Source organism: Vanderwaltozyma polyspora, genomic scaffold, assembly GCF_000150035.1.
Source record: "Vanderwaltozyma polyspora DSM 70294 KpolScaffold543 genomic scaffold, whole genome shotgun sequence".
Taxonomy (NCBI): domain Eukaryota; kingdom Fungi; phylum Ascomycota; class Saccharomycetes; order Saccharomycetales; family Saccharomycetaceae; genus Vanderwaltozyma; species Vanderwaltozyma polyspora.
Window position 1 is genome coordinate 108,112 of NW_001834680.1, and position 23,607 is coordinate 131,718.

Here is a 23,607-nt window from a genome sequence, read left to right on the forward strand (position 1 = left end):
CATGGTCAATCGATCCATCAAATTTTCATTAGCTCCAAATATTAAATATTATTAAAATAGTTGGATATATCAGATGAGAATTCTAAATATTTGTTCTTCCTGTTCCTGTCTAGTGAAGACATTTTCATTTCGTGAATTTAATCAACTCGTCCTTATATAATGATTACATCCATGGTCACATGACAGTGACAGATATGTAAAAGTTAGAGGAATCCCAATCTAACAACATGACACTCACTTGTGATGTTATTTAAAAGCCATTTAAAGCATTTTCCGATTCATCTATTTCTGTATCGGTTGTATTATTAGAATAACGTGAAATGAGACTCTATCTCTCAGAAAATGAGCCTGCAGATAGGTGTAATAAAGTAAATGACACATTTAAATTACTATAGTTACCTTAATGAAAACAATTATTATCCTAAATAATAATTACGATACCTTGGAAGAATAATTACTATTAATTAAAGTAGGTCAATAATTTCAAATGTAAAATATCTATCTTTACTATGCTAATTATCTGTGATTTGAGAATAGGGATTATGGAAACAAAAGCCAACGACTGATAGTAATAGATTATCAATAAATGTATTAATTTCGCAACTTTTTGATATATTAGGAGAAGCAATGGTTTCAAATTAGCTGCATTAATTTCAAGTTTCTTAAATTATTTTTTATAGTTTTGTTTTGATAATGAATTTTTAATCTTTGATAAACTTCAAAGACTTATAAACTTTCCTTTTTGAGGTGACAAAATATAAACAAATATAAAAATTAATTACACGATTTATTTTATTAATGAATTATTGATAATATAAAATAAGATGATGATGCTACTTAGCTTTAAAGAATGATAGTACTGCGCTATTGAAAAATTGTGGATTATCCAGAAATAAATTATGACCAGCATCTGGAACCTCTACATAATTAGCGTAATCTATTGTGCTGATGTTGTTGTTTGGTTTTAACTGATTTAACGATTCGACCATATTATAACCAGCAAGATTGTTCATCCAGTCGTGCTCACCATATAGTAATAGAACCTTTTCAGCCTTAAGCTTTGAAATGGAATCCATTATTGGATCTCTTGCTAATAATGACCTCGTAAATAAATTAGTGAAAATATCTATTGTGACAGAAGGCATACCCCCTTTACCGTATAATAATTCAAATAGATATTCCTTAAAAAGTGGGTTTGGTACTCTACGATATGATGCATTTATATAATTCCAGCATAGTTTAGAACCTATTGGACCCATCCATCTTAATACATTTAATTGATTTTTAAATAGAAAATTTGGGATTCTTCTTTCCTTTGCATAAAATCTTGAAGACGGATCTTCTAAATCTAATGGATATTCCTTTTTCGTTTCAAAGTTATTATTTACTGAGTGAATATTTGATTCCATACCAAGAGGTGAGACCAAACATAGTCTATTAATAGCATCTGGATACTTGATAGCATATTTGAATGAAATGTATCCACCAAAAGAATGACCCACCAAATTTATTTTTTCTAATTTATTAGCCTTTCTCCAATCTTCAATTTTTTCGACATAATAATCTTCATATTTTCCTATTAATTTTTTTAGATCCAAGGAATCTACACGATTTGAATCAGAAATTTTAAATTTTGTATTATCATCACTTAACTTTATTTTTATATCAGATACTTTTTCTTTAAAATCTAAAGGAGGTGCATTTGACAGGCCAAAGGATGGCAGGTCAATTGCATATAAGTTTTTAATTTTGTCTGATAATCCACTAAACGTTCTAAAATAAGCTAAAGAAGAGGCTGCATAACCATGGATCAATAAAGTAGGAGTATCTACTAATGAAGCTTCCGGGTTATGGAAATGCCATTGATTAATTTCATTTAGAATTAAATCATTTTTTTTCGTACCGTTGATTTCAACGGTATCCATGATTTTATCTTGATATTCTTTCAAAGTTTTTAGGGAATCACATTTATCATTTTTCAAATAGGTAGTCCACATTTTAAAACCTGATTTTTTTTCAACAGTATCGTTTGACCAGACTAACCGTACTAGCAGTCTTCTTGCAAATGTTCTTTGGTAAAGTGTGGTATTGGTAGAGAAGAACCTTGCACTATTTCGTATCATCTACCCATTAAATGAAGGAAACAATAAAATCAGATATAATAGAGGAAAACTGAAATGTCTACCCCTACTTTATATATAAACTATGACTTCGAACAAGTTCTAACAACAACAACCAAAGTCAGGTACCGAAATGCATATAACTAAATTCTAAGATTTAACCGAACTTGAAATAAAGCTAAAATTCGATTAAATATTCACATGCAGTTTGCAAGCCAAACTCAACAAACAGAACGAAACTACAGATAAGTATAAATCGATGAAGACTATTGACACATTCAACAAATTAATAAGAAAGAATTGAATACCAAATTAACTTCGCCTCTCAAAATCTTCAAAACAACTTAGCAATTAGTTTGCACTGCTACTTCTTCTGTTTTATTTTTTGTTGTTTTGGTTTCTTGTTTTTCTTTCCCTGTTGGTGACGTACTTAAAACAATTTGAACTTAGAATCTCAGTTACCCAAATTCTAATCTTCCGAATTGAAAAGTTCAAGTATGTACGTCTGTTGGCACCTGGATTGTCAAGAAAGTACCAACATCAACTATGAGGAAACTTCTAGATCAATAATGCCCAGTAAAGCTTAACCTTACTGATGCTTAGAAATCCCTTTCACTGTTACTATGTCGATGCAATAATATCCTTTCGAACTCGAACTCGGACAAGTTAGTTACTTCACTTCGAGTTTCTTCTTAAGGCTCAGCTCTCATTCGTAACAGACATTTATCCAAAGAAAAGGAGTCTTCTCGGACCCGAAGATTTCATTTCCATTTTCCTTACAATTTCCGTATCCGATCCGAGATTGAAAAAATACATTACAATAAAATGCAGACTGTTGTGCTTGGACTGCTCGGCCGAGTCTGTCTTCATAGGAGTCTCTCTCTTTTCTCTCTCAGCTTTTCAATTGCAACCACCACACCAAGACGGGATCACATTTCCGACTAGAGAAATGAGACTCGACAAAATGCTTAGACTTCCAACGAATATCTAGAATTGTTACTTGCCTCTCGGATCCGAATCTAAAGAGAGAGACGGATACTCAACTCACTGAAAATTTTTTAATTCTCTTCTCTTGAGCCCATTAGTTTCGAGCATTTGGATGCAATGCAATCATGCACTGGATTTTGCCATTATCATCTATCAATCTGAGGCCTCAGCCCAAATGGCTAGAACAATGCTGGATGGGTACTTGATATCCTTATTATAGTATTGTTATAATTTCATAGTTTCAATTGCAATGCCCTTTCTTTAGGATCATGATTTCATTTTCAATCTAGAATTCAGGATATATTCTGGATACAGGATACATCATCTAGTGAAAACTTTTGCGGGAAACCAAGAGGGAGACATAGAGGTAGGGAAAGATAGACGCCTGGTGAGTGAGAAAAGGGCAGTCAGTATTCGATATTTTTTTTAGATCTCAAACGAGTAAAGTTACTTTTATAAAAGTTTATCTTCTAACTGGAGTAGGTGAAGGCATCTCGATATTAATTAATTAAGGAAGCGATTGACTATACCTGTTGTAATTGTAATATCAATTCATTAACACATTGTCGCTTTGCTTTATCTCATACCTACTATAGGAATTAGTTTTTTTTTTGTTTTTTGTTCATCAAGCAACCGTTACAAGGAAAATATTCTTATTGGGAATTCAATTATAACTTAACTTAAGATATTCTAATTGAAAGATATTATTATATACACATTTATATTTCATAAAGAAAGATGGTAGTGGCGAATAAACAGAATGTTGGATTGATCAGCAATCCCTTCGATGTATTATCAAATGATAATGATTTTGATGAAAGTGATGATGATTCGATCATTGAAAATGACAAGCACAATTCCGATAGTGGTATTGAAAACTTAGTAGCTGAAGAACTGCAACGAAAAGAAGAACAGGATATTATGGAAGAAATGGTGCATTCTAAGGATGAAGATGGAGACGAAGAGCAAGAAGAAGAAGAAGAAGAAGAAGAAGAAGAGTCTACTGATTCAGATGAATATGATGAGGATTTGTTGTTGGAGGCACAATTGTTAGATGCCCAACGCCAATGGGAAGAATCTTTACAACAATTAAATAAGGTTCTTAATTGGTTGTTTCTGCCATTGTTGGGTAAATTCTTGGGTAGAAGAACATCAAGGGTTATATGGAAACGCGTAATGAATTATTTATGGTAAATAGGTCGCTTATATAGCTAAAAAATTTAATGAATTCAATAGATATTTTATACAATATGATTTTAATATAATTATCAGACTAAATATCTCTGTCACACTCTCCTGAATTTATTTCATCTCTTTAACACCATCAAAAAATAATATATATATATAAATATATTAATGTTATATTACAAAATTATAAAAGGATAAAGTATACCGAATTACATACTTCCTTGTAATTTAGAAGAAGCTTAATAGAAATAAAAAACGTAACAGAAAAAAAATAATGTATAGTAGCAATAAAATATATTATAAGTTCGCAAAATTATAATTTAGTAATTGTCAATCACGCTTAACGTCTCTTGTTAAAATGGATAGATTACTCTATGTTCCAGGTTTCATCTGATTATGGTTCACAAAGTAAAAAACAATGTAGAATATGAAAACAACTCATTATTTCTTCAACGACATCAAGGATGCAATGAATGTCAAGATCAATCTTGAACGAACTTCATTGATATCTTCAGGAACTAACCAAATTAATGCACCTAACTTTCTAGCGATAGAAATAGCCAATTTAGCATTAGCATATCTTTCTTCCTCAGTATTACCTGGTGTTACCAAATCATAGTTTACATAACCTGGAGCTAGACCATTCAAAACATCCAACAAGAAATGACCATTAGATAAGGAAGAGTCCTTGAATGACATAACTTTAGATGATTTACCACCTTTGGCAACTTGTTCTTGAGCCCATTTCAAAATTTGAGCATCACTCATATCTCTACCTGTGGAAGACAAAGTAGCCATAGTATTAATAATGTTTCTACGCATTAATTGCCATACTAACGCTAGAATTAATAGCTTAGTACCATCGACTATATCCGAACCTTCAATACCGACCAAAGAGAAACCTTTAACTTTACCCAATTCAACTGCATAGTTTGTGTTTTCTAAAGCCTTGAATCTAGATAATTCGGCACCTGAAGATGGTCTTTGGTTAACGTATTTCTTATCAACAGAACCTGGCATGACCTTATCATAAGCTTGTAATAAGACTAGACCGTCCTTAACATCTTCGAACAAACTTATGACAGGAGGATCAACATCTAAAGAGTTCAACCATAGAGTGAAAACTCTAGCTTCTCTTTCACCTTCAGCATCGAAATCTTCAATTTCTGGAACTTCGGCTTCTTCAATTGGTTCCAAACCTGGGTGTGTGTTGAATAAGTGGGCGACGAAAGCCAAGTTTAATTTCGGATTACCAGCAACTAAAGAGCTTGGAGTTAAATACTTTCTACATCCTAGTTTATCAGCGTTTTGTAGAATTTCTTCAGCTCTTTCCATCAAATCAGCAGTTTGTAATGGTGATCTAGAACATTGATCTGGTGCCAGTTGGTTTAATAAGATTGTGTAGTTTTCACCATCAGAGACATCCTGTGAAAAGTTTGATACTCTTCTATTCCAGTTTGCCGCTTTCAAGTGGTAATTGAACCAACGTATTAGAATTTGTTCTGGTGGCAATCTTAAGAATTGTTCTAAAGTCTCATCATCTTCCAATAAACGGTATAATTCTGGATGGTGTTTGATATCAATTTTACTCAACAACCCTCTTCTAATAACTTGCCAAATCAAACCTAGTATTAAATGTTCTTTACCTTCTATAATATCTTCAGAATGGACGTTCACAACGACACAACCGATGGCCTTAGCAGAGTTAATAACGATATTTGCGTTTTCACTTGCTTGGAAATTATTTAATTTCTTACCATTCTTTGGCATGTTTAAAACTCTAGTGTCGATAGTATCAGGGACAGAATCGTTGATCAATTTTGATAAAACCAAACCATCTCTACATTCGTCGAATAATTGGAAAGTATCAGTTGGGAAAGGCAATAAGTGACCAATTTCCAAATCACCTGCCAAGACACTATTAATATGTTTTGTGAATTCACGTCTTTCTTCTTCGTTAATAGTATGAGTAGTACCACTAGTGGAACCACCGACGATAATCTTAGCTTGAGCACCGGAACCTTTATGTTGTAAACCGGCATGTTGAGTAGAAGCGATTGGGACAGAGCCGGTACTAAAACTGGTCTGTGGTACAGGTCCAGAAGAAGATTCTTTTAATTTAGCCATCAATTCGACGTAATCGTCCAATTCGACATGACCAGAAGCGTCGACATTGACTTGTTTCAAAGTTTCTCTAGCTTCATCATAAGTGGCATCACCGGATTTTGAAACAGCTTCTAAAGCTTGTTGTTTCTCAACCCAACCTTTATCATCGATATCGATTGCTCTGAATTTTTCAATTGTTTCGAACAAATCTTCTTGAGACAAGATAGGAAACTTTCTCTGTAATTTAACAATATTCATTTGTTAATGGTAATAAACGTTCAGGAATGAAAAATGTGGGTAATAGATATATATATATAATGAATTATTTAATAATCCTATCCTTGTGCAGTTAATCACTGATCTATTAAGCTAACTGAATTAGCTAAAAAGTTATAAAACAAAAAAAAAGTAAAGTAATAGAAAAGAAACCAAAGATAGATGTAAAGATACAATTAATTGCTACAATTGTCCCTTCTGTAATATATTTTAGAATAAATAGTATCCTGTATCTATCCAATCAAACTCAACTTAGTCTAAAACCAATTTATATATATATATATATTACTAAAATTCGAACAATTTTCTTGCATAAAGTTCCAATTCAATTCCAATTCAATTCAATTCGATTTATCAACTGGGCAGGGCATGTACCAACTTGGCAAAGTAAGCTGTGTATTTCGCCCCTTTCTCATGCGCCACTTATCACCAGGTGGGAGAGGGCCAAGAAAAAATATAAAAGAAATAGCACATACATATATATGTTGCATGTGACTATCACGTGTGTAGATTCCCAAATATATTCATTAGGAATAGTGGTTATATTAACTGTCCATGTCTCATCTCGATTTGGTTAAACGACAGAGAGAAGTGTTACAAGATAAGATGAAACACACTTGAAACATATATTCTTGTCAATTGAGTTTTATGTTTCATCGCGTGTGTGTCAGGATTCCAAAACGGTTCCTACTCTCACAGTTTGGAACTAGCTATCGTGGTATGCAGTGTTATAATTAAATCATACAGATTATATATATATATATATATATTTGCATGTTTGTGCTTGTGTTTATATATTATGCTAATGGGGGGGAGGGATACTGGAAGGCGATGGAAAAGACATCTAGATGAATCAATCTCTGTTCTTTCCTGAAATCCATCTCTTGTAAATTATTTCAGAGGTTTTAAAACTTGAAAATACTTTGTGGTACTGTCCGTTACGCCATAATTTTAAGATGTCTTGCTCTGAAATTAACCTTTCAATATAACATAATACAAATGTTTTCTTTACACCGCCCACTACACGTGCAATGCTCGAGAACCATGTATAATCATGTTTTTCTTCAGAATCTAATACCATTACACAGAACTCAGCATGATGAAATGGTGGTCCTCTTTGATATAAAATGTAGTCGCAGCCAAATTTTATCCCGGATCTGACACACCATCCATGAGATCGATAATGGTGATACGCAACATATTTCTTTATCAAGCCATAAATGTCTTTATAGTTTACGTTCTTCGGATCGCCAGCTAATCTTCTAAATAAGTGATCTGTTTCGATTTCTAGAACTGGCAATGCAAACGTTAGGAATATAGCTTCAACGGGTAATAATTCTAGTGACTCAAGTTGAATTATGTTCCCCATATCATCAAATAATTCATTATCTTCATATCTGAATTTTAACTCATTGTCAATTGACGAAAGTAGAAGCTCTTTGGATCTCAACTCTCGTAACGTTTCTCTTTCTTTCTCTATAAATTCTTGTTCTTCCTCCGCAGTGCAACCTTGTTTTCTTAATTCAAGTAATTGGGCTTCCATCTTTTCACGTTCTTTCTTAAATTCAGCTCTTTGTGATCTTCTGATCTGCGTAACTTTTTCTAAAGCCACTTGGTTCTTCTTATCTTCATCATTTGGAAGCAGTCTATTTGTAGCTCTGTTTAACCATGTTGGTTCACTACGAGAAAATTGGCCAGTACCAAAGAACCCATTCTCCCATAGATATAGCATATCATTGTTATCCTTAACTAATATATGAACGTATTTTTTACCTGTTAACTCTACTTTTATTTTCCTTTCCAATGCATTTACCTTCTTAACGTAACAATATGTCCAATAAATCCATGAAATGGGATTGTGTGGATACAACTGAGGCAAATCATCAATAGGATGTATAGGTAATGGGTATTTGTATCTCTTACTATTAGGTCTACCTTTTGCCATTCTTGTTTGCCTTCCTTTGCTATTATACTGTTTTTTTATGTTAATTTTTGTTCCAAGAGAGGTATCTTTACCATTGTTATAAATATATCAAAAATATAATACACGATGAGATGAGATGAGTTAACAAAAAACTTCGAGACTACTGTAAATAATGCATTTTAGAAAAAACTGTCTATCGATATTACCTATTCTTTCCAATCAAGACATGTGTTCGATTACAGATCACTTATTCTGTAACATTATTAAACTTTAATCAAAAAGTCATTCAAGAATTTCTAACTATCCTCTACAGCAAGGTTTATATTTTACAAAATTGAGACAGAAAGAAAAGCTATGAAACTAATTCAGATACCGTTGTAGTCTATTGAGAAATCATGTGCTCACATCGATAAATCTTCGAGCAACAATATATTTGTATCATCATATAAAGTTTAAAATTTTCATGCCCACTGAGTCAAGCCAATTAACAAAATCTAAAGCAACACTACCTAGTACATACTCTAAATTTTTAACTATACATTCTTATTCTTTCACTGGCCAAGTCAAAGAATACCTGCATCACTTCTTACTTCTGAGTATATATTCAAAACTTACACAACTAAACAGTTCTCTCTTGTATAGTAGACTTCTTTACAATCAAATCCTTTTGCTTCTTTATATACTAAAAAATTTTCCACTTTCCATTTTTTTAGAAATTTAGTGATGTCGACAATGCTTTTCCGCTAATGAAAAACTTGATTAGGGCAAGGCTATAGACAAATAGCGAGATTCCTAATTATCTGTCTAGATTAAGATTGATTAAGGATAAAAATGAAACGATGATCTGTATTTTAATGCAATGGTTTTGATGACCTTATATACTAATAATGATGATTGATAAGCATCATAAAAATAAAATATAATAATAAAAAAAAATAGAAGAACGAATCAGATGATAAATTGAAAGATTATGCCATTTTTTTTAATTCTTTGATTAGTCAAACAATGAATCACTCACTAGTTCATACACTTGATTACTCTTGTAGCCGTTGCAGTAGAACAACGGCATATTACATCTTTGATGTTCATCGACCTGTAATACTTTAGTTGCAACACCATTCAAAATTAAATATTCTAAGTTTGGGAATTTCTGAAGAAAGCTATCGAATGACTTTCTCATTGAATGCAGCATGGCATGATATATCTTTATTATATCTTGTTCGGTAATGTATTTCACATCATTTGGTTCATAGTTAAGCAACTTATTCACACCTTCGACATGATGATTTAATGGCATGGAATTATACCCTATAGTTGGATGGCTGTCGACAAATGGATAATATGGGAATATTGGGAAAAGTTTAAATATTTGTAAAAAAAAGTCCCTCTTGTGTAAATGACTAAAACCATTGACTGTAAATGTATCTTTTGTTGGGAAGTATTTTTTTAATATAACATTTTTTAAAGTGTCACCACAGTCACTACACTTGCATGACATATTTATCTCAAAGACTGAAAGATTCTCAAAATGATGTATTTCGAGAAGTTTAGGTTCTAATTTTGTCATATGCAAATCGATATATCTTAAAGATTTTGAACAGCCTAATCTCCCTAGCAGATCAATTTGTTCTGATTTAACAAAGGTACCGTCAATATAATCTAAATAGTCCAGCTTCACTCTTTTCAAATTATGAAATGACTTTAGGAAAAACGTCAAATATTGTTCATTATAAAGTAATTGTAATATGGTGAAGTTTTCAATGTTATTAAATTTACCAAAATCTCTTAACCCCCATAAATCATATAGCATGTGTAAAGTTTCCCAATCGGTGTCACCGTCACTATACCATGACAAAATTTCCAATTCCTTTAAAGTATCCACATCGAATATATCATAATAATTTGTTCTTATAGCAGTTGCTAATGGATCTGTATCAAATGTATCGTGTCGTAGGTTCAGACATAGAGACTCTATTTTCAAAGGATTCTTCAAAGGTTTGAAAAAGGTTCGACAATTGACATGGACGTTTAAATTCTTAACATGATCAAACGAATAAGTTTTTAGTAAACCACGCAATCCATTGAAATATGCAGGAGATGCACCACCTTCTACTGGATATGAATCCGGAGGGAATAAATTTAACGATTCTAAATTTGATTTATTTTTCATTAGTGTAATACCTATGTATTTTTTTATGAAATTTTCCACTGATTTAAGATTGACTGCGTGGTCAATTATAACTTTTAAAAATCTTGATAATAATGAATCATTGATATGCCATTCCAGATGTAAAGAATATATCAATGGGCATAATTTTTCTGGATTTGACTCTAAACTTCTAATTAGAGTCAGGTACTTCCTATTAGCTAATTCTTTCCTTTTGGAAGAATTGTAATTGTAGGATAGATATAAAACTGACCAATGTCTGGTACCTATAGTTGGATCCAATTGACAAGGGAAGTAATAACAGTCATTTAATAGCAAATGTCTGTATAGTGAAGGGATCGAATGTTTATATAGGATACGTGAAACATAAGTCAAGGAGACTTTTTCCTCTTGACCCAGGTACTCTAGCACATTTTCTAATATTTCAGGAGGAAATCTATCTAGCATAATTTGTAATCTACCCAGTCCCTAATGATTCTGATCCAACAATATATAGATATATATTAAACTGATGTTAGAGCAAGATTAATACTGTCAATAGTTAAGAAACTAGTCTTAATATTTAAAGCCTGATTAATAATAGATATCTGATGTTTAAAGAGAGCACTAGATACGAAACGGTCGATGATAACCATTTTTAAAAAGTAAAACGAACGTTCATGGAGTACCCTCCGTGGACATTTGGTCAATTTGAAACAATACAGAGATGATCAGCAGTTCCCCTGCATAAGGATGAACCGTTTTACAAAGAGATTTAATAAGTTTTTTTTTTTGAAAAGAATTTATACCTTGGATCCATAAAACAGATATCAAGAATTAGGCAATATGGACCTTTATTTGGATATTAGAAATGGCAATTTAAGCTATAAGAGGAGTTGATCAGGAACCGTATAATGCCAAATATGTTAATTTTTACCACATAGGTTCGAAGCCTCCAAGCGACTACATCTCATGGAAAAAAAAAAGAATTAATTAGAATACATTCAACATAGATGTTAAACAGACACTAACATGAACAATTAATACTTAATAACCAATTATGACATTAATGAGACGAACTATAAACTAATTTATAGAAGTAAAGATAAATAGATATATAATTACTAGCGTTATAAACTAAATAAAGTTCCTTGAATTCAACGTCCGAATTGAAGCTGTAAACAGCTACACATTAAAACATTTTGAAACCCAAGATCCATTAAAAATTAATTATCAAAAAGTTTTTTGTTTTAGATTTCTATTAGAAATATATTACCACCGAATGTTTGAAATTGTTATGAAAATGAAAAAAATAGTATGAAATAATAATATTTAAGTTCATTAAACTTACAACAACAAAGCAGCAGCACCGGCCAACAAAGCACCAGCAGCTGGCAAAGCTCTAGCAGCAGCACCTTCGAAAGAAGAGACAGCGGCGGTAGAGGTTGGCTTAGCGGAGGTGGTGTTTTGAGCAACTGGAGCAGCAGAGGAGACTGGAGCAGCAGAAGAAACGTGAGCAGCTTCAGTGGAGGTCAATGGACACCAGGTAGTGTAGGTGGTGATGACATCGTCAACGGTGACGGTGGCAGTGGAAACCAAAGCTGGAGAGACGGTTTCGGAACAGACGTGGGAAACACAGTCAGTGATGGTAACCAAAGTGGTAGATTCTTGGTGTTCAGTGACGGTGGTGACGTTAGCAGCGGTGGCAACGGCGGCGACGGCAGCGACGGTAGCGACAGTAGAGAATTGCATTTCTAAAAAGTTAATATTTGTGTAAAAGCGAGTGACAGAAGATTATTTTCTTGGGGATTTAGGATAAAAATAATAATAAAGAAGGAAAAAAAATAGAAAATAATAGAAATACAAATAATAAGAGTGAAAGATGACAAGAATATAAAAACCAAAATTAGGCCCCAGTTTATATACCATGAGAAAAACGAAAACTCGAAATGAAAACTGAAAACTGAAAAAAAAATTTTATGCTGTTCGAATTAACTTGTAAGAAGGGAGAGAGGGAGGGAGGGAAAAATAATAATTTGAAATTAAAATTAAAAATAAAAATAAAAGAGAAAAATTTTCATATACACACGCACATAGAATCTTGGACTCTCGCTGTGTATCTTTCTTCGAAGCAGCCCGGTGCTTTCTTTTTCATTATAAGATTACACTCAGCAGTTTCTCTATCTAAAAGTGAAAAAAACGCAATCTTGTCAACAGAGCAAGCAAATAAACCAAAAAATCAAAACAAAAGCGAACTTGTAATTAATAACATGCTCTCGAAATCGAATACCCTCTTTCTAAACCTCGTACTGCATATGTCTTAACCACCTTCGTGTAACAAGAAAGTTTTTTTTTTTTTTAATGAAGTCAACTTAACTCAACTTAGCTAAACTAAAATAAACCAAAGATTAGACTAGACTAATAGTAATAGTAATAGTAATAGTAATAAGAATAATAATAATAATATTGGTGTTACTACTACAGCTAGACTTCATTACTGTATTTTACCTCTGTTGTCTCTTTCTCTCTCTCTATGTAGAGTAAAACCGAACCAAAACTGTCGTGTTCCTCTAGAGTTCTCTTGAAACCGAGAAAGAAGAAACCACTGGTTTCCAGATCGATGCCAAAAGGAGCGGGTAGAAGAAATAAAAATATTCGAGTTTCTAAATTAAACATCAACATTTTAACATTTTTCACATCGGAAAGAAGAGAAAGCGGCGTAGGGAGGTACCGAAAACAAGAAAAAAACAAGGACAAGACTAGGAAGAAGATATCCAACGGTAACAGTTGACCCAGCAAAGGTTGGATAAAAGATAAAACAAAACAAAACAAAACAAAACAAAACAAAACATAACAATACTCTGAGTAAAAGAAAAAGAGAAAGAGAAACTAACACACGAATTTAGCCAGATGGTAAGATAGATTTATGAAATTAAAAGCAGAAAAATAAAAAGAAAAAATATATATTCACAGCAAGAGAACCACGGAGACAGAGAGATAGAAAGACATATACATTGATCAATTTTTCGAACGTTGGAATTAAATTGTTAATATGATATGTTTGTTAGCTTGCTTTCTTGTACTGGAAGGTCCCCTTCTCAAGCCCTGTCATCAACATTAAACACGAGCAGTGAGAGAGCATACAAGTTTGTATGCTTTTACTTTTGCTTTTACTTTTACTTAAATCAGTGTGTCTCTCTGATATGCATATATGTATCTATAATGTTTTTTCAAAGCATATTGTAGTAGATACGTCTGTGTGTGTGGTGGGTTTCCTTGGACCTTATCATTCGAGAGGAAGCTTGTAAGTAAGTGTCCTCATGTTTGAGGTATTGAGTGTTCCGAGCATTTATGGTTCCAACTGCAAAATTACATTGGATATGCTATTTTCATCGATAAATACTAATGTAATTAATTGTTACTATCTACTATTTTTTTTTATTTTATTACTTTAATGTTTGTACTGTCAATTGTCTGGCTGGTATTGGTCCTTTCCTTCTCCTTTTAAACATTGTACTTTTCAATCGGTCGGTGGTGACAATAACAAGTTAAGCTTCTGGTATATGTATTTAGTTTTTACTGTTTTCGTGAACGCATCTGACTACAAACTGCTATACATTTTTCTACGAATTTGTCGTGATTATTGTAACGTTCTTTTGGCTTGTGTGTATTTTTCCTACATTCGTTATCGTAGTCGCAATTTGTACTTTTGATGTTTGTTTGGTTTGTTTGTTTTTTATGATTTTATACAATTGTATGTAGTATGGTGGTAACACTCAAAATAAAATAAAAAAATATTAGGTATATGTGTGTATATATATTGTTCTTGAGCAGGCAGAGAGCGGTGCGGAGAAGAACGATAGTTTTCGATGTAAAAAGGTTTTTTTTTCTTTTTTGTTTGAGGGCGTTGTTGTCGTTTTACCGTAAACTGAGTACATAATTTCCAAAAATAGGCAATAAATTATATGTTGGTTGTTTATCGTTCTTGTAGTTGTAGTTGTTGTTGTTGTTGTCTGTACCAAGAAAAGCAGAGAAGGGAGCGTGGGGAGGAGAGATCAAGGGGAGAGAACGGATACAGTGCTAGGTCAGTAACATACAGACATGAAATCACGAGGGCCGATCGTGTACTACTGATTTAAGTTACACTGCGACTCTCTAATAATTATAATTATAATTATTACTATTAGTTTATATTTTATTTCATTTTATTTCATTTCAACTATTATTAATATTCTTGCAACTATGTATAATACACTACTTAGCAAGAAACAGAGTTTTTAATGTTTCTGTTGTAACATACTAAAACTTACCATTTAGGTACACCTCCCTCTTGTATGGCTCTTCCCCCTCCCCCCAAAGATAAAGGATCAATTAAAAGCTGGTGAAGAGATAATAAAGTGGGAAACCGAAGGGAAAGTGATTTATTTCCAAAGCTGGTCTCGTACGAGACAACTAGGGGGACAACACGAAAAATATCCTCTCTAAACCACAGATGAGGTAATACATCTGTACATCCCGGTTGTGTGATACGAACGAATCAGGAAATGATGAGGTGATGAATGTTTAGGAAAATAAGAGCAGAGACAGCAAGCACAGGAATATGATAAGGATATAGTCGCTGTGTTTTGTTTTGTTTTGTTTTCCTACGGTATTATCAGCAACCTAGTCATTCTCCCTGTACCGACTTTTATTTTCGTGACAGGGTAACTGCATATGGTCATGGAAGGAAAGGTGGGGAGATGGAAGGTTTTTTGTTCTTTGATGATGGCAAAAAGATAAGCAGTAGGATTTTAGTATTGGAAATTGCCAATTTGCTCTATGCTATGGGGGGAGAGCCAAGATTAATTTCGTGGAGAAAACAGGGAAATATGCAAGCAAGCAAGGTATTGATTGATTGATTGATTGATTGATTGATTGATTGATTGATTGTTGGTGTTTAAGTTTCAGTTCTAGTTTTAGTTATGATGTTTCTATTTAGTCATTTTTTTCACTACATACTTATTTCCAAATTAAGCTTTAGTCTATTTGGGCTATAAGTCAACTTAGCTTGTCTTTGGTTGCTGTTTTTGGTTGGGTTAGGCCTATTTGTCAATTTTTAGCTGGATTTGGTTTGTTGTTGCTAATCATCTGATCGAAGTCAGCCTCTCCTCAACGCATAAATTGTTTACTCTTGTAAATTAATTATAAATGTAATTTTTTTGGGTTTTGGGTTCTAGCTTTGTTTATCAATTTAATTCATTGACTCAATTGGCTAATTCCCTGGGATTATGACATGACTTATTATATTATATTACATTATATTATATTATATTATAATTGTCACAAAAAAGAACGACAATGAATATAAATCAGGTAATATAGCCTTGCCTTCTTATTTATCAATTGAGATTGAGATTGAGATTTGCTGGGCTGGGTCAGATGACCTGACCCAGCATATCTAACCCATACCAAGATAAAGATCAATCTCAACATAATAGTAACAATATTAAATCCATTCTCTATCTTAAAACAATATACATCACCTTGAAAGATTTTTCTTCAAATCCTCTTGACTAGATTCAATTGAACATAATGAAACAAATTCTCAACCAATATACCTATTGTAACATTTCTCTTCAAAAATTAATTATTTACTTCTTGTACTATCACCATAACTTTAGTTAATTCAACATTTTATCATCTAAACATAAATCTTGTCCTTTTCAAAATAAACAAATGGTCTACTATTAATTAACCTAATTGGGTAAAGGCCCAAAATTAGAATTATTTTAGATTTCTTTTCATTCAACGACGTCATAGAAACCCAGTCTTTTGCTTTTTATATTTGTTGCTATTTTTGTCTCTCTTTTAATTTGTTTCTCGTTTTTCTATTTCGTCTTCCGATCGTTCTCTCGTTCTGGTCCGTCACCATCTGACCCATTTTGTTTCTTTTGTTTTTTCTTTTTCCTTTTTCTTTTTTTTTCCTCTTGTTTCCTCCGGTTGCACCTTAGACTTTGGGCCCCTTCTCTATCCCCTTGCCACATTTCTTCTTTACTGAGTCTTTTCTATTTTGGGATAATAGTATAAACTTACGCTTCCGAATTAGTCCATTACATAAGTATTACTTTCAATTCTCTTACAACTGATGGCTCCGCCCTTTCTTTTTGAATCTGTGCACTTTAAGGGGCGTGTGTCTGCACGAGTACAGAAACAGTTGACAGGAAAGACACAATAATCTATCACAATTCAGTTCATTCACGAAACAAGAATTTCGATTTGGGTAATTTTTTTTTCATTGGATTTCAACATCCCATTGCATTAGCTTTCTGCAAAACATAAAGACATTTATGCATGCATTAAAATTATGCTAATTCATGCTGACTTTGTCACATATGCTGAATGTGTGACCCCCTTGCCCCTTCCCATTGTCGACGATACACCAAGGAAAGGGTCATTCATAGTATTTGTATTTGTATTGTTCAATTCGCTCATTTCAACTGAAAGGATACACACCCAACACTTATCATAATCAAATTCATAAAATTTAGACATATCTTGGCTCTCATACTTCTCAATTTTAAACTCAATTGTATTGTATTGTATGCTTTTTCCGTCGTGCTGAATCTCCTTCACACGTCACGTACACATACCATCGCCACATACGAATGCCACGTGACACACAATCGTAAGTTTTATTCGTTTTTAGATTTTTAAATTTTTTGGTTTTCGGTTTTCGGTTTTTTTTCTGTTCGATTCGATTCGAAATGACGTTATCGCCATACACAGAGAGACAGAGACACGCACATGATATTTAATTATCGTCAGACACGATATGTCTTGTTCGATATAGTTATGAAATTGTAATTTTAAATAGTAACGTTTTTATGAACCATTCACTTATTCATTATTCACTAACTGATTAATATCTAATAAATTAATTTCATTTAATCTATTTTCTATCTAGTTAGCATTTTAATCTGATTTAATACTCATCATATTTCTAATTTATATCTTGAAACTACTATTTGTCTATTTAAGCCTATATCTATTTAGTCACATATAGGTTGTTGAATTATTACTATTTCTCTAATTATATTCTATACTGGCTGGCCACTTTTGGCAACATTCTAATTATTGCATCAATTATCACTATTAACTATTATTTTTGTTACTATTGTAACACGACATTACAACATCCAACAAAATAAAATACATAAGAACTTTATTTGTTTTTGATAACATTTCCCCTCTACGTATTATAGATTAAGTTCAGATTTCAGATACCTATTTGTTATCCTCCTCTATCGTATCAACATCAATATCGAATTTTGTTTTCTCTTTTGTTAGAAACAGTTCCTAATTTCTAATCGAAGTTTATATATAGACCACATATACCACTACTACTAATAGAAAAAACAATGGCTACAAACGAAGAATTTATAAGAACCCAAATCTTTGGTACAGTATTCGAAATTACTAATAGGTATGCTGATTTAAACCCTGTAGGCATGGGTGCATTCGGTTTGGTATGTTCTGCAACTGATACATTAACTGCCCAACCTGTAGCAATTAAAAAAATTATGAAGCCTTTCTCAACTGCGGTTTTAGCAAAAAGGACTTATAGAGAATTGAAATTATTGAAACATCTAACCCATGAAAATTTAATTTGTCTACAAGATATCTTCTTATCTCCTTTGGAAGATATATACTTTGTCACTGAATTACAAGGTACAGACCTACACAGACTGCTACAAACAAGACCTTTGGAAAAACAATTCGTTCAATATTTTTTATATCAAATCTTAAGAGGTTTAAAATACGTCCATTCAGCAGGTGTAATACATAGAGATTTGAAACCAAGTAATATCTTAATTAATGAAAATTGTGATTTGAAAATTTGTGATTTCGGTTTAGCAAGAATCCAAGACCCTCAAATGACAGGTTATGTCTCAACAAGATACTATAGAGCTCCTGAAATCATGTTGACTTGGCAAAAATACGACGTAGAGGTAGATATTTGGTCAGCTGGTTGTATCTTCGCAGAAATGATTGAAGGTAAACCTTTATTCCCTGGTAAGGACCATGTTCATCAGTTCTCTATTATTACAGATTTGTTAGGTTCCCCTCCTAGTGATGTGATCAACACTATCTGTTCTGAAAATACCCTTAAATTTGTGACATCTTTGCCTCACAGAGATCCAGTTCCTTTCTCAGAAAGATTTAAAGCAGTTGAACCTGAGGCGGTAGACTTATTAGAGAAAATGTTGGTATTTGATCCAAAGAAAAGAATTACAGCTGCCGATGTATTGGTCCATCCATATTTGTCACCTTATCATGATCCAACTGATGAACCAGTAGCAGAAGCCAAATTCGACTGGCATTTTAATGACGCTGATTTACCAGTAGATACATGGCGTGTAATGATGTATTCTGAAATTTTAGATTTCCATAAAATTGGTGGAACTGACGGCCAAATCGATACAAGTGCCACTTTTGATGATCAAGTTGCCGCAGCAACTGCGGCTGCTGCTCAAGCTCAAGCTCAAGCTGAAGCCCAAAATCAAAATCTAACACAGACACAAGCATCGTTGGATGCTTTGACTAACGATCCAAATTTTACCGCTTTGGATGAAACTATATCAAATTATGGAGATCAAGCTATACAATACGCAAATGAATTCCAACAACAGCATTAGTGGAATAATGACTTTATTAATTAAAACGATACATTTCTATCAACAAATGAATGAAAAAAACACGACTATTTAGTATCATTATACAATTTTAATGTACCACATCATAAACGATTTTGTTATTATCTAAATAGGTAATAGCATTATAATGCAATTATATTATATACATTCGATTAATACCTTTTCATACTTGCAAGTTTTCTTTTAAATCTTACAAACTACTATAGTGAAACTATATGATCTTGACTTTTACTATAGACAGAAGGATGTGGATCTCATATATTTGATTCACTATCCTAACAAGAATATTGATCTCAGCGCTACATCCCAGATCACATTCGAAAAACATTATAATTTAGTTAAGCTTCAGTGTGATGCTAAAGTAGCTATCTCCAGGATTAATAATATTACAATGGTGACATTTTAGGCTATATTTCAATCTGATTGTCAACTTTTCTTAAAAATTAACCCTCAATTCCACATCTTCGTTAATTTTTTGAAGTTGCAAGATGTTTCAACTATGGACAAAATCTTAACGAATTATGAAACAAAACCTAATTTTGGACCTTTCCCCATTCTGAAATAAGGTTAGAGGTACTACCCCAATTGGAATATAGAAATGAATACTACTCGAGTAGGTTAAATCAAACCAGATCAATGAAAGAAGTTGATAAATAGCCCTAAATGGGTTTTTGCATTGTTTACATTTCGAAGCAATAAATCGCGTTTTTATAAATGACGTAATAAATAGATCAACGGCATTAATGAATGCATCAGAATCCTCAATCCACCACTAAGCTTAGAATTTATGATCGAATAAATGGTAATGGTTAGGGTCAAAGATCCTTTGATTGGAAGTCATTTCCAATTTTTGAATAGATAAGTACATCTATCATTGAATGCACTGATTGTACCATTTTGAGGTTGTGTACGTTTGTCATTTTAGGATAAACCTTGAATATATCCATGATCATATAAATTAATGCATCAGTTTTAGCTAATTGCTTACTGTGTTTTATAATCCAAACATCCTATTCAAGTAATTAAAGTAACAGTAAGAATCGTTCAAATTTTAAAATATTTCTTGATATCCTCTCTATAATAATAGGTTTAAAAGTATTTTTATGATCCATCGTTTGTATTGTTTTAATTTCTAACTATAGTATGGCTATCTATAGGAACGGACATCTTATTACATTATGTATAGTTTTTGAACCATTTCAGAATCTTGGGTTAAACAGTTGTTCAGTTTGGATTAAGAAGTAAGAAATGAGGTTCACTAGTGCGTTAATAATTGTATTAATCTGAACGGATATATGGTGATCGTTTCAAGATAATTGATGGGCAGTATTTAAAAACCTTATAGAAAACATGTAACGCCAAATTAGATAAAAATGATGTGATAATTTATAGATTGGAATAAATGGGAAGATGTTTGTTTCATCAATATGACATAAACGTTCACGATGCTCAATCTGGGTTTCTCTTGATCTAGCCATTATCCATGATATCAGGCACTAGTCAATCGTATAAAATCTTAAAGAGTCAAATAATCACAATTACAAATAAGGAAAAAAATAATACATCAAGATTAGTAAGTTAAGAGTTAAATGAATATAGTTTTTTGAAGCTCTTATCTGGTTTGAAATTGGTAGATTTTACTTCTCGATTATGTTATCTCTGGGAGGAAGATTCCAAGAGATCGAATCAACCAAAGGGTATTATAGTGGTCTTGAAAATGTAATAGGAAATTATATAATATTATTATTCATGTTATCATATATGTTAACGATGGATTTTAAATATCTTGTCACCTTTCAAATTAGTTAACGTCACTCCATAGTAAAGATATCCCACCTGATCACGTTAATAGACAATATATGATCATGTGATACGTATTTTTAATAACTAGGAGAGGTTCAATATTAAATTCAAAGTACAGATATGGTTATATAAAGGTTATTCAATGATTAAAATTCAATCAAACCAATTATCATCAGGTTCAAGCAGAGAGGGAACCAATTGATCAGGTCTACAGGTTGGCTACTTTCAGCATTTATCTATTACCAACTTTCTTTGGAATTGTACTCGTAAAAATTGAAAGAATCAAGACTAGATCAATCATTGTAGACAATGCATACACATAGGATTGATAGTTTTCTTATTGCAAAGAATGTTAGAGTGGAAATTGTACATGAGTCCAATCCATATTTTGCTGGTGAACCTATATCACTTGTGATTAGGGTAAGGCATTTGGGCTCTCAACAAGAATTTTTGTTATTGAGGGAAAAGATACGAGAATTACAAGATGAATTTGTTGAAAATTTACAGTCACAGGAATCATTGGAGACAACCCCAGATGATGTTAACAGAAATACAGATGATCAAGGATGGTCCATGAAATCACTATTAAGTTCATTCACTAGAGGCTCTTCTGAAAGCTTGGCAAAAGAAGAGATGGAAAGGAAGAAAGAGTTAAGAGAAAATATAACTAAACAAATTCAATTCCATAAACCGGTCAATTTAATCTCTGGTTATGTTCAAATATCAGGTTTATTTCAATTTGATGGAGAATGTATCAATGAAGCTGGGTTTGAAAATTTGGGTAAAAAGAAGGTCGCAATGGACACCTCAGTAGATAACAGACTATTGAAAGGTAGTTCAAAAGATGATAAATCAGATTCAAACCTAGAGTCACAGGAATATGAACATATTTCCAAGTATATTAATTCCAATTACAATCCTATTACTGGTGGTCTAATTTCAAAGGAGGAATACGAATTGGTTGGCTCAGAAAGTTCGAATTTAATTGTCAGTATGTCAAATTTTGGCAAAACTAGTAATATTAAAAATTATCCAATCTTTTTAATCCCTCAATCCCTATTGTTCTCAGAATTAACCTTGGATGCTGGTGAAGTAAAAACTTTCCATTTCAAATCAAATAAGCTTCCAACCGATTTACCACCAAGTTACAATAACTCCAAAACAATTTCAATTAATTATCTGCTTGAGGTAGGTGTGAGTAGTGTTATTGGAACTACAATCAGACCTGAACTCATCAAGGTACCAATCAACATAGGCCCTTATGTTAGCGCGAAAGGTGAACAATATATTTCATCACTCGATCAAGAGGCAGTGATACTTCAAGAAGGTCAGATAACAGAAATAAAACAGTCACTTAAAAACAGAAGAATTTCCTCAATTTCAGTGTCTTCGGCAAATACATCATTTGGACACAGACGTAGCTTTAGCATAGATGATTCTGAGAAAATTGCAGAGTTAAAACAGAATTTTGTAGCTTTAGTAAGAGAAAACACGAAAGAACCAAAAGATATTGAAGAACTAGTTGAATTACAAATTGAAAAACAATTTGGTAAAGAAGACAAAGAATCAGAACTAGATGACCCTGAGACTGAGTATTTGTCAAAGAGGGCATCGACAGTAAGGAATAATATAGCAAACCTAGAAAATACTTACGATCCAATTGATGACGATACAGATGATGGGGAAAATAATACTGGTAAATTTGAATCGGGTTTGATACCACAATTAAGAAATTTAAGAAGAAATTACCAAATAAATAGAAATGGTGAATTAATTGCCAAACTATCCCTATCGAAGCTTTTTTACACAACTTCTGATGATATTGACCTGGTGTTAACTTTTTCTGAGGATCCTTCAAATTCTATAAAGGTAAGTGCAGTAACAGTGTCATTAGAATCACTTGAGTTGGCCAATCCTTTATATGGTAGTAATGATGCTGATGCTGGATCCAAACCAAAAAGCAATCAAGTATATGAAACACATGCCATTTGCTTTGATGACTGTGAATCAATTCCGTTTAAATTAACTCTCCCAAAGTCACCATCTAATCAATTGACTGGTCAATTTAAAACTGACATTTTCCAACTAAAGTGGATTCTAACCTTTAAATTTGTGCTCATATCCAAGGGTCTTGATGTAACAATGGAACAATTTTACGAGGACAAAAGAGGGTATCTGTTACATTCCAAAGATAATATTGAAGGTGATGAGTTTATTTGTCATATCCCATTAACACTATTACCATCGTCACATGCATACGGTGGTTGGTAGTATACATTATATATTAAGTAAATTTATTAAATATTAGTAACTTTAAGATATCATATAAATTCTATTATCACAATTTTACAGAACAAGTTTCAG

The 23,607-nt window shown here is 32.5% G+C and overlaps 8 protein-coding genes across 8 annotated transcripts; 3 read left to right on the forward strand and 5 right to left on the reverse strand.

Annotated features, from left to right (window-relative positions):
- Nucleotides 1–833: 833 nt before the first annotated feature.
- Nucleotides 834–2,123, reverse strand: ECM18 (alpha/beta hydrolase family protein; the record flags this gene model as incomplete). Its single annotated transcript, XM_001646027.1, has 1 exon — nt 834–2,123. The coding sequence occupies one exon, from the start codon at nt 2,121–2,123 to the stop codon at nt 834–836; it is 1,290 nt and encodes a 429-aa protein (XP_001646077.1).
- Nucleotides 2,124–3,845: 1,722 nt separating this feature from the next.
- On the forward strand, nt 3,846–4,301 carry MIM2 (Mim2p; the record flags this gene model as incomplete). Its single annotated transcript, XM_001646028.1, has 1 exon — nt 3,846–4,301. The coding sequence occupies one exon, from the start codon at nt 3,846–3,848 to the stop codon at nt 4,299–4,301; it is 456 nt and encodes a 151-aa protein (XP_001646078.1).
- A 435-nt stretch (nt 4,302–4,736) lies between these two features.
- On the reverse strand, nt 4,737–6,659 carry SAC6 (fimbrin; the record flags this gene model as incomplete). The annotated part of the gene is made up of 1 exon (XM_001646029.1): nt 4,737–6,659. One exon carries the CDS (start codon nt 6,657–6,659, stop codon nt 4,737–4,739), a length of 1,923 nt encoding a protein of 640 aa, XP_001646079.1.
- Nucleotides 6,660–7,530: 871 nt separating this feature from the next.
- On the reverse strand, nt 7,531–8,622 carry SEN2 (tRNA splicing endonuclease subunit SEN2; the record flags this gene model as incomplete). Its single annotated transcript, XM_001646030.1, has 1 exon — nt 7,531–8,622. One exon carries the CDS (start codon nt 8,620–8,622, stop codon nt 7,531–7,533), a length of 1,092 nt encoding a protein of 363 aa, XP_001646080.1.
- A 973-nt stretch (nt 8,623–9,595) lies between these two features.
- On the reverse strand, nt 9,596–11,215 carry Kpol_543p53 (uncharacterized protein; the record flags this gene model as incomplete). The annotated part of the gene is made up of 1 exon (XM_001646031.1): nt 9,596–11,215. The coding sequence occupies one exon, from the start codon at nt 11,213–11,215 to the stop codon at nt 9,596–9,598; it is 1,620 nt and encodes a 539-aa protein (XP_001646081.1).
- An 879-nt stretch (nt 11,216–12,094) lies between these two features.
- CCW12 (Ccw12p) lies at nt 12,095–12,499 on the reverse strand (the record flags this gene model as incomplete). Its single annotated transcript, XM_001646032.1, has 1 exon — nt 12,095–12,499. The coding sequence occupies one exon, from the start codon at nt 12,497–12,499 to the stop codon at nt 12,095–12,097; it is 405 nt and encodes a 134-aa protein (XP_001646082.1).
- A 5,645-nt stretch (nt 12,500–18,144) lies between these two features.
- On the forward strand, nt 18,145–19,422 carry HOG1 (mitogen-activated protein kinase HOG1; the record flags this gene model as incomplete). Its single annotated transcript, XM_001646033.1, has 1 exon — nt 18,145–19,422. One exon carries the CDS (start codon nt 18,145–18,147, stop codon nt 19,420–19,422), a length of 1,278 nt encoding a protein of 425 aa, XP_001646083.1.
- Nucleotides 19,423–21,552: 2,130 nt separating this feature from the next.
- Nucleotides 21,553–23,514, forward strand: RGP1 (Rgp1p; the record flags this gene model as incomplete). Its single annotated transcript, XM_001646034.1, has 1 exon — nt 21,553–23,514. One exon carries the CDS (start codon nt 21,553–21,555, stop codon nt 23,512–23,514), a length of 1,962 nt encoding a protein of 653 aa, XP_001646084.1.
- Nucleotides 23,515–23,607: the final 93 nt, after the last annotated feature.